This window comes from Drosophila montana, unplaced genomic scaffold, assembly GCF_035044405.1.
Source record: "Drosophila montana isolate Dmon_TW-CO22-7 unplaced genomic scaffold, ASM3504440v1 contig_2192_1, whole genome shotgun sequence".
NCBI classification, from domain to species: domain Eukaryota; kingdom Metazoa; phylum Arthropoda; class Insecta; order Diptera; family Drosophilidae; genus Drosophila; species Drosophila montana.
In genome coordinates, this window is record NW_026997087.1 from 1,222,228 (window position 1) to 1,234,134 (window position 11,907).

Below are 11,907 nucleotides of genomic sequence, written 5' to 3' on the forward strand. Positions count from 1 at the left end.
GCTGCAGATGCCGCACCCCACTGTGCGTGTGATCATTATTTTGTTAGCATTTGCATCCCGCACAGAGTCCTGTGGCCGTTGTCCTTTTTTTTACCTGTGCGTCTCAGGTATTTGCATTCACACACACACACACACACACACACACACACACAAAAGGCAAGGCACATCAGGCATATGTCCTTTAAAAAATGGTAAGAAAAAAACTAAGCTGCGTCTTTTTTTCACTGTGAGGCGTGCAATTTTCCCTTAATTTTCCTGGTCATAAAAAGAGAGTGAAAGAACACCACAAAAGCCAAATTTTGTGTAATTACATTTAAGCCTTAGGTGCAAGGATATGCGTGTCCTTTTTAATTGCATGAAAGCAAAATAGCAAAACACACAAAATGTGTGTAACATGCAGATCAGCGCCAAGGCTTTAATGTCAGCCCCTGGAAAAAAAGGACTCCGGACACTCTGTGAGGATTCGAACCAGCAGCCTCCCGCCACCACAAAACCCATTACGAGCGCGTCCGGCGGTGTCCAATGGGGTAATCTGTATATTTATAATGTCAGGCTGAGACATTATGCACAAGGATTCCAAGGCATTTCGTCTGCCATATATTGTCGTAAAAATATGTCGCTTTTTTTTACCCAATCCGAGTGTGTTTGCGTGAGTGTGTGTGTGTGTGTGTGTGTGTGTTTGTCCAGCCCGCTTAGTCAAGGATGCTACACATTGTTTACGCCCCGGGGGAGCTATAAATTTAATATCTACTTTGCAAAACAAAAAACCCAACAAAAAACTCGGCCACAGGGTGGACACGAAGCGACAACGCGTCAGCAGAGCCTCAGCTCCGCGCATATGTGTGTATTCAAAGTAAACTGCGTGTGTGTGTGTGTGTGTGTGCGAGTGTGTGCGAGTGTGTGTGTGTAACAGGATTTTGCATAGATAGTCGGACAAACAGTTCCCCGAGCTGGTTAGATATGATAATGCCCCAATAAGCTATTCTGAATAAAGATAAGCAAAGAAAAACTAACAGGAGAAGGTAAGAGGTCTCTAATTGGGAGTATACGACTAGGAGATACCCTAAAAACTAGTGTGCAGTTGCCGTTAGAAGCATTTTAGCATCCTTTCATGCAAATGCACACACTATACGATAGGCCTCCTTAAGTAACTTGGGTCTTTATGGTCCGATCTTGATGAAACTCTCAGGGCTTCAATACTTCATAAATAAGTGTATATATCCTTAAGGGCGTAGACGTACCTTTAAAAATGAGCAAAGGGCAGACATATGTCAAATGTGAAATACTCTAAAGCTGTATATGATATACGAGAACCCGCCTACCAAATTCTGTGCATCTAGCTCTTATAGTTCTCGAGTTATGCTCAAAAAAGCATGTCTCCAAATCGATATTTATCGATACTCTGAAAAGAGCAAGATATATCGATAATATTTACCTAAAATTCATCAAGTAAGTTTAGTTCTTGTACATTTCGTGATTTAAAACAAGAAAGAGATGCTCTCTAAAATCGAATCCAACTCATGGTGTGCATTATTTAAATAACCAAAAACCTAAACTCAAAAGCAATCGATATATTTTAACGCCAGAAAACGAATTACAAATGCAATTTCCTGGGCAAACTTTACGATTTAAAGACTTCAGGCATTCAAGTTTAATTTGACTTCATGCTGATTTCATCGCTGAGCTGTCGACTGGCGTTTGGCAGGCGCAAAGCGAGCGTGAGGAGCTCTTAAAAAGTTTACAGCGCTCGCCACACTCGAAGGACACCACTCAAAGGACATCACTAGACAAGGAAATTTTTGCATGTTACGCTGAAACGAAGAACCGTAAATACTAATGGACATTTTACGAGCCAAGTGGACGGAGGGCAGCCAAGCAGACCAAATGGACAAACGATGACCAAAATGTGTGTGACCGAGTGTGTGTGTGTGTGTATGGGTGTGTGTGTGTGTGTCAGAGACACTCGCCAAAAACAGACAACACCCAGACGAAGACTCCAACTGCAACCACCAAACACAACTGTGGTGTGCCATAAATTGAAAGCCGTGCCTGCAAACAGGATGCAGGAACGTGCAGCACGTTTGGGGGAGAATTCAATAATCGATAAACACTGCAAGGTGCAATCGATAGATAACGCAATGCTCTATCGATAAGCATTACAAGGTGCAATCGATAGACAAGAAAGGCAAACGATAGGCAAGACTCAATGATATGTCAATAAGCAACTTGAAGATCGACAAATTAGTGTTACAAATATCGATATGCATTTCCATGTTGAATCGATAGACTACAGAATGTTCTATCGATAGGCAGATTAATGGTTTATCACTAGGAAATTTAACTCTCTATAACTCTATTGATAATAAATTCTATGACCGATCAAAAGGCAATTTATGATCTACCAATAAGCAGCTCAAGGTTGTTCCAATTTGTTGCCTTATCGATAGGCAGCTGAATGCTACATCGATAGGCAAGCTAGTTCTCGATTAACAAGCAACTGTTTTTTTTTATATCAATCGACTTGTAATTCTCTTTTGATCTCGATTTTAATGAGCTATCGACAAGCAAGGGGAACCTCAGTGGCTAATCGGTAGGCAAGCTAATGCTCTATCGATGGGCTACTCAATAGTCATTCAATAGACAAAATCTCTTAATTCAATACTAAACGTGATGCTTCAGGGAAATAAATTCCTAATCGATAGCCAGCTCCTAGGTATCTTGCTCAATCGATAAAAATGTTGCTAAGCTATCGATAATGAATTCTAGGGCCTTCATTAAGCAGCTCATGATTTATCGATAGGTAAAGCGTAACTCTATGCTTAATCGATAGTCAACTTATTGAGCTATCGATCGGCATTTGTATATGTTTTATCATATAATATGCATTCGAAAGGCAATGTTTAAGCAATCGCTAACCGATAGGCAATTTTTTGCTTTATCGATGGCAGCTTAATGCCTTATCGATAGATATTCTATCGATAGATCTGCACTGGCATATTCTCTCGATAGACCTGCTTGACAATTTTTTTTTTTCCATATTTTTATTTAATTACTTTGAAAATACCCAAATTAGTTGTAATTTCTTTTTAAATTCTCACATTTCGTGGAATTCCTCTTGGCAAACAGCCGCAAGAATCGCAAGCATTTATCATTTACATTTGGTTTTTTTTGTCTTTCATTTCTTTGCAGTTATGCGACACATGTCAAACTCACCGACACCGCCATCTCCCCTGCGATCTCTATCAGGTATGCTCGTAATCCTTTGCCAACATTCAGCAGACATGCACCAAAATAGAAATGAAAATATGTTTAGCCATAAGGTCTAAGGGTTCGATTTGCCTTTTGGTCGCGTGGAACGTGGCTACTTTGTGGCAAAATTGATTACTCACACGAGCTACGTTGCCAATTTATTGATGTGTCTCTCTGTACAGTCGGCTCGGGGCTGGAAAGGGAGCGAGTTATGGGCAAATTTTATAGTTTTCCAAAAAGGATATGCAACAACAACAGCGACAAAGACAACCCCAAAGCCAGTTGCAGCTCGAGTCTGAGGATGAGCCTGAGGCTCAGCCCGAGCTCAGAGCGTGCCAGTTCAGTTGAGTGTCTCTGGGTTAGGCGCTCGGGAATCGGGGATCGGGCTTAGGTAGCTGCTGCTGCCAACGAGCCATGCACGTGACTAAAGTGCGACTCTAAAACCCTTAAATGATTTAGGATCCTTGGCAAGCACCTATGCAGCACAGTAAAGTACTTGGCGAATTAAATAAGGAATTTCAGTGTTAAAAAATGCTTAAAAAACTATCGTCAGGACGCTTTAAAAAAAATCCAATCAATTTTCTACGCAATTTTTGGGAAAATGAAATTGAAAAGCGCACTAAACAACTTTCAGTGTTGTTAAATACGCATTTATCGAGTACTGGGCAAAGAAATCTTCAGAAATGTTTAAAAAAATTTCTTGTGCTTAAAAAGTTATGTAATTTCAGTGTTAAAACGCCTCATATGTTAAGAAAATTTCTGTGTTGAAAAATGGAATTTGCACGCACTTAAAAGAGTTTTAGGGTTGAAAAAGCCTGATATGTTTAATTTTCTTAATTAAACTTTTAAAAATTAATGATAATGGTAAAAAGCCACAAACATGCTTAAAAAATGTTATAGAAATGGGCCAGAGAGAACTCCAGTGTTGAAAAATTGAACTTTCATGCATATAAAATAAATTTAGTCTTGAAAAATACTTTTTTAGTATTACAATACTACAATTAGACCTGGGGGTATCTTAAATCAGATTAATTTTTATACATTTCTTGCAAAACACAAAATATAACTTTGCTATAACAACTCGAAACTGAGGAAAGAGAACATTTATATATTTCCCAGTTTAAAATCAACAATGTTGCAAATTTTGGTTTTGTGAAGCGGAACCCTTCCCCCCTCCACACACACACACACATGCTGCGTAATGTCGCACACCCACATCTCAGAACAAAGCGCAGTTGCAACCCTGGCAAATTTGCGGGAAGTTCAGAAACTATTCAAGTATGCTAACAACCCCCAAAGCGTATGCAAAAGGTTATATACACACAGATACGCACACAATGCACACACTTTTGACCCCGTCGAACCCCCGCCTGAGTTGTTCCTACCCCTCACCCTCACGGGGCAAACCCTAACAAACAAAATAAAAATAACAATTTGTCAAAATGTAAATTTCGTATCGTCTTTTGGCAACAACTGCGCATTTAAATTTGATTGTGCCAGCAATTATGTAAGAGAGGCGACCCTAACTGATGACCTTTAACTACTCCCCTCCCCCCCTTCCCCTCGCTCACCCTCTTCCCTACACTCCCTCCCTCCCGCTCTCCGAGCATAACAAAGCGCAGCTAATCTATGCAAAAACATGCATAGCGCTTGTTTTGCCCGACCCTCGATGAGTACTAAATTTGAATGGCAACCCTCATTTAAATATACACTGAACAGGGTTGCCACACACATCAGCGACTGGCAATTAAACTTGCATTCTCATTGGTTTACGCAAATTAACGGGTCGCGCGTTTATTTAAATTATGTCACAACAGCAAACGACAACAAACAAAAAGTGAACCCTTCATAAAAAAAAGGGTTGCTGCTTATTGGCGGTTGGGCTGAAGTGTGAGGTTAGGGTAGCCAATCAACTGTTGCTGCCTGCGCCTGTTTAACATATCATTTGAATAGCAACGAGGTGTAAAGCGTGCGGCAAATTGTTTTGGCCCTTCACACAGACAGCCCCTCGGCAAGCGTAACCCTAACCTCGCGGCAGGGTTACGCGGCTTTTTAAGTGCCACTTGTTGACTGACTCTTATTCAAATTGCACGCCTCTTCCGCCGGGGTTGGGCCCGAAAGGATTAGGTTGCGTGAAGCTAATTGTCGGCCTTTGATAGGGTAATTTGTACGGCAAGCCTCTCGACGATATGATATTATAATCAGCGGTTCCTGTTTAGTGTTTTTTTGCTCTTTTTTTTATTGATTGGGTGCGCGTTTCTTAAGCGGGGCGTTACGGGGGCGTTCCGCTTGGGTTTAAATTTGTGGTTTCATGGAAGTTTAATTTAAAAAGAGTTGAAGTGGTTGCTAGTGGGAATATGATGAAGGAATTTAGGAATATAAAAGAGATATATTGTATGGGAAGCGTGGAATAATGGAATGCAATTACAATATGTACTTGATTCAAGGCGTATATGGATTCTTCTTTTCGGATTCTAGACTTTTTTATACTATTTTATATAGAAAGAAGTAGATCGGCTTGCAATCTTTAGCCCATTCTTTAAACTTGGATAAATGTATATACGCTTAACTCGAAAACTATATAACTCATTTAGACCAAACTTTGTATGCACTTTCTGTATAACCTATGCTGATAAGCAATAAATCATATGTTGCATAACTACAACGAACCTCTCCCAAAACGGTAAATAACTCATTTTTAAAGGTAGATCCTTGGGCTTTGGTATACACGCACTTTTTTATGTCACATTCAAGCCCTGAAAACTTCATAAAGAACGGACTGTAAACAGCGAAATTAATGAAGAACGCATTGTCCGGACATAGGGTATAGGCAAAGACAATATAAACACTGGTCGTCTGGCTTTTGAAGAGCGAAGAGCCAGTCGGTTGGCGTGTCTTGTGAAAAGCCAGATGAAAAGCCAGGCTACAAATTTTGCATCGCATTCAAATGTATGGGCGTTGCTCATCTTAGTGTTTATATTGTCTTTGGTATAGGGTATAAAGGAAAGAAGAAGAGAAGTTTGATTACTCGGTAGCTGGGCGGGTATTTTAGGGTATTTGCTAGTCAGGCACTAATTCAAGTACTTCCTTGTGTGCTTATTTAAAGTTTGCTCGTAACTATTCTCATAATTAAAGAGATATTTTCTTTTGCCCTATATGCTTTAAATATTAGATAAAACTCTCAATTTTTCCCATATGCACAAGTTGTTTCGTATGCTAGTTTTTTAATTTAGATACCCTGTAAAATGTAGCGTTTAATTGGATAGTTTGAGCACACAGCACACAAATATATGTTCACATTTGCGTTGCGTTTTATCTTTCCCATAAATCGCAACGCACTTTGCGCCGTTGCATTCCCGAAAGAAGGGAAAAAGGGAAAAAAGGCGACACCCCACGAGCGAGCAACCCCTAAATGCAACCAACAAAAAGAGAAGAGAGAGACAAGCGAACGTGGAGAGTGCAACAACAAGGGGCAGCAACACTTCATTTGTCAGTGGAAACATTCACACATTTTGCCATTGTATTCGACCAGCAGCAACAACAGGGACCGGGGCAGGACATCTGCTGAGGCAAAGACAAAACGCAGCATCACCTGGTTCCCGGTTCGATCTGCGAGTTGGGGATTCGAACTAGGAACTTGGTGGCCTGTCGCTGCAGGGCTCTGCCCGCTGCTAGAGCCACAATAGTTTGTAGCCTGCAGCTTCTTGACTTTCCACGTGTGCAACAATGCAACGCGGCAGAACCCCCTTTTCTCTCTTTTTATTCCCTCTTAACATAAACCCCTTTTTCGCCAATCAAAAGTTGCAGTCGGGTTTAACCCCGTTAAAAAATAATCATAAAATGGAAATCCTCGGCTCGTGCATTGCAAATTGTGCGCAATTGTAACGAATTGTTTAAAAATGCCAACAACAGGGGGTTGCAGTGCCAGGGGCGGAGGGTACATCACATTTTTGTAGGGTTTAAACCCTTATGTAGTTATGTGATTTTTTTTAAAGCTGACTGCATTTTCTGCTAATTATATTAGCCGATTCTTTGCGCTAACAACACAAGTCATAAAAACAGCTGCCCACATAGCTGGGCGCATTTAAAAGTTCAAAACTTCGACCCCCCACCCCCTTCTCCCAGAAACGAACACCCGCATCGAAAATCAAAGTTCTAATCCCTTTACCAGAACTGACTAGCTGTAAAGCCGCTTGAAACAAACCGAACCCAATAACGAAATCGTTTTAAACAGGTTGAAGTTATGGTTGAAGGGGTTGAAGTATTACTCAAAAAAATTTAACAAATTGTTTTTAACTTTTCAAATTCGAGCCAGCAACTTGATTTTTTTTATATATTTGAAAATAAATCGTATTGAGAACCGAATTAGTAGGTCAAAAAATGGCCAACTCTAAGCCTGAAGCATATTTAACAACAAAAGTTTTTTTTTGAATTTTCAAATATTTTTCGGATTTTTGAAAATTTGTTTACAATTTATTCTTATTTGGAAAAATATTTGAACTAATTCGCTTCAAAATTAATCTACAATTTTGATACGATTTGGTTCATATATATTTCGAAATAAAAAAAAAAAAACTTCGTTTATTTATAAACAAAAAAGCTATTTTATTAATATGCAAAAATTTTAAAAAATTGTGTTTCGATATTTTGTAAATCAAATACTTTACGATGTGTAAGAAAAACATTTCTCAATTGAAAATGCATCTCCTCATCAAATATTAAATCTTAAATGAATTTTCATATTGTAAGCCAGGCACAATAAATATTTTTTAACTCAAAGACTGTTCGCTGCGCTTTGATGATCTTTGACTGAAGTTCGTGGGGATTATCTTACAGGAAGTTCTTGAATATGCTTTGATATTCTCAATTCTAAAGGCAATAGATGCTCAATAAATGCTCATGACACATTATGAAATTTGAGCTGGGCAGATCTCGAAAGGGGAAAAAAAAATATTGAAAGAAAAACCAAAACAAAAAGTTGTGAAAAGCTTTTTATGGCCTGTGTCCTGTGTCCTGCGTCCTGTGCCGGCGATTTTTCAATTATTATGCATGATTGAATTTTGATCTAGTCTATGGGCCAAGGGAGGGGGCGTTCGGGCGGCTGGGCGTGCCACAAAGCAAACCCTTCCGCTTGAGCGTCTATCGGCAATGCAGCAGCTAACCGCAGGACAACAACGGGGCAAGGACTAAGCAGAAGGCGCATTCAATTGGAAGATTGAATAAAATTTGCCTTAAAATAGCAGAAATATTGAAAACTTGCCCCGAGGGGGAAGGGGGCGCTGGCCAGTCGTGAAGAGGGAGGGGGGGCTGTTGAGTTGGGGAATTGAATTATGCGACGCGTGTTGTCCTGCTATGTCCTGGCTACTTGCAACTTCATTGAGTTGGAAAATTGAAAAAATATATATTTTGATACAGAATATACATAGAATTTATATAAAAAGCTAGCGAGCATTAACCGGCATTGCCCGGTCAAAGTGTAACTCCTTCGGTTCAAGCTATCAAATGTCGTTTTACGTAGTGCTTTATAAATCAGCCTGAAACCGAGTTGGAATTTGTCAGCTATTCAGTCAGTAGATTAAATAATCAGTCTTTCAATCAGTCAGTCCACCAATCAATCGATCAGTCAAGCTGTCATTCAGTCGTTCACTCAATCACACAGTCAACCAGTTAGTAAATCAGTCAATGAATCAGTCAGTTAGCCAGTCAGTCAGTCAATCAACTGGAGAAGTAGTCAATCAATCAGTCAACAGATTAGCCAATCAGTCAGTCAATCAGCTCACAACCAAGTCAATTAATCTCTCAAGCAATCAATCAACTAGTCAATCAGTCAGTCAGTGATGCAACCCGTGAATCAATCAGTAAGTAAATCAATCAGTGAAACAGTCAGTTAGTCAATCAATCAGTTAGTGCAGCAGTCAGTCAATCAGCCGATAGTTAAATGGCTGATTGACTGAGCAATCAATAAGTGAACAATCAATAATCTATCAGTCAGTCATTCACTCTATCAATCAGTCAATCATTTAAGCACGGCATCAATCAGTAATCAGCGAAAGAGCCAGTCATTTAGTCATTAGTCAATCAGCCAATCATTCACCCTTATCTGATTAATTATTATTCATATAAAGTTGATTCACAAATAACGACAAAATTTCCTCTCTCTTTTTACAGACTGCGGCAAAAGCTACGAGGAAGAGGAGGAGGAGGACGAGCTAGAGGAGGATGTGGCGCAGAATTTGAGCAGTAAACGCAGCGCACGCCAATTGGATGCAGACATGGAGAACGAGGTGCTCAACTTGGCGCGCAGCGTTTCGCCAGCGGCCAAGCGCTTGGCCCTGGAGCACACAGCCGAAGCTGCGCTCGCGGCACAGTCCGCCGCAGCCACGCCCCCCACCGGGCTGGGCATGCCGCTGACGGCGGCGCCGCCCGCAGCGCCGCTGGGCTTTGGGCCAGAGGATATGCAGCAGGCGCTGCAGCTGCAGCTGCACAGCTACATCGAGATGGTGCGTCAACTGGCGCCCGATGCCTTTCCCAATCCCAATCTGGCGACACAGTTTCTGCTGCAGAACTCGCTGCAGGCGCTGGCCCAGTTCCAGGCGCTGCAGCAGCTCAAGCAGCAGAGGGAACAGCAGCTGCCGCCGCCCAGCGAGCCGCTGCCCACGCGACACTATTCCACGCCGCTGAGCAAGTCGCCGCTGCGCAGTCCCTCCCTGAGTCCCGTGGCCCGCTCCATGGAGCCGCAGCAGCAGCAGGCGCAGCGCACGCCGCCCAATTCGCTGGCGGCGAGTCTGGGCCTGAGCAGCGCCGTCCTGACGCCCAATACGCCCAGCATGCAGCAGCAGCAGCATCTGCAGACGACGACGACGACTGCCTCGAGCACGCCCAAGCCGTTGGCTAGCGGCGCCACCGTGGCCGCTGTGATGGCAACCAAGCTGGAGCAGTCGCCGGAGGAGACCACCGATCTGGAGGAGCTGGAGCAGTTCGCCAAGACGTTCAAGCAGCGTCGCATCAAGCTGGGCTTCACCCAGGGCGATGTCGGCCTGGCCATGGGCAAGCTCTATGGCAACGACTTCTCCCAGACGACCATCTCGCGCTTCGAGGCCCTAAATCTCAGCTTCAAGAACATGTGCAAGCTGAAGCCGCTGCTGCAAAAGTGGCTGGAGGACGCGGACTCGAGTGTGGCCAAATCGGCGGGCGGTGTCTTCAATATCAATACGATGACCACCAATCTGTCCAGCACGCCGGAGAGCATATTGGGCAGGCGGCGCAAGAAGCGCACCTCCATTGAAACGACCATACGCGGCGCCTTGGAGCAGGCTTTCATGCTGAACTGCAAGCCCACCTCGGAGGAGATCAACCAGCTGTCGGAGCGCCTGCACATGGACAAGGAGGTGGTGCGCGTCTGGTTCTGCAATCGCCGGCAGAAGGAGAAGCGCATCAATCCCTCGCTCGACCTGGACAGTCCCACCGGCACCCCGTTGAGCAGTCACGCCTTTGGCTATCCACCGCAAGCCCTCAACATGTCCAACGGTGGTCATGTGCTGCTCGAGGCCGGCGGCTCCCACTGCGGCAGCTCCATTAGCTCCGGTGAATGATCTGCTGCCGGCTGCCAACTCTGGTCAGCTTGTATATAGAAAGAGAGAGCGAGGGAGCGAGAGAGAGAGAGAGCGCGAGCGAGTACTCCAAATCTTCCACAAACATTCCAAAACTGCATATCGTATTAACCCAGAATCCCAATCCCCTGCCCCTGGCCCCGCCCCTGTTCCAGCCCCCTAGGTGATAGTCAAGTCGTATCAGCAGCATTCCATAACGAATTTACGAGTACAGAAACATATATATACATATATATATATACAGCCCATGTAGGCATTATATTGGATCTATGTAGAGAGTTCCTCCTAGTTCCTAGCTATACGAATTTCTACCCTTCTATCCCAAACTGTTTGTTGTCTCTGTATATGTGTATATGTACGTGTTCAGCATGCCGATCTATCAAGTATTTATACATCACACACACATATATATACATAAATATAAATATATTTAATATTAAACTTAGACACCTATGTAAAATACTATCTATATACTACTATAAATATAATGATATTGTTGTACAATGTCCAATTGTAAATTGATCTGAACTCTTAGATCTTAACACACAGAAACACAAACAAAAAATTCAATAAAAATTATTTAAAAACTCAATTGATTGGAAAATTGTTGTTGTTTTTATTGGGGGTATTCGAAAAACAGTTAAGTAAAATCTTAATTCATTGAATTTCATTTAATTAAAAAAAAATGAAATCATAATTAAAATAATAAATAAATTGAAGATGATTATTTAAATCGCCCAGCACATTTATGTTTACACTAATGTATGTATGTGTGTATGTATGTATGTATGTATGTATGTATGTATGTATGTATGTATGTATGTATGTATGTATGTATGTATGTATGTATGTATGTATGTATGTATGTATGTATGTATGTATGTATGTATGTATGTATGTATGTATGTATGTATGTATGTATGTATGTATGTATGTATGTATGTATGTATGTATGTATGTATGTATGTATGTATGTATGTATGTATGTATGTATGTATGTATGTATGTATGTATGTATGTATGTATGTATGTATGTATGTATGTATGT

General features: G+C 41.7%; 1 protein-coding gene across 3 annotated transcripts in view; it reads left to right on the forward strand.

Annotated features, from left to right (window-relative positions):
* Positions 1-11,410, forward strand: part of pdm2 (POU domain protein 2) — a 44,053-nt gene extending 32,643 nt beyond the window's left edge. For all 3 annotated transcript variants that reach the window (XM_064681281.1, XM_064681282.1, XM_064681283.1), the window contains 2 exons: positions 3,190-3,246; positions 9,418-11,410. In XM_064681281.1, coding sequence (XP_064537351.1) covers positions 3,190-3,246; positions 9,418-10,841 — 1,481 coding nt within the window. In that variant the 3' untranslated portion in view covers positions 10,842-11,410. The remainder of the gene's footprint in view (positions 1-3,189; positions 3,247-9,417) is intronic.
* The last annotated feature ends 497 nt before the right edge of the window (positions 11,411-11,907 follow it).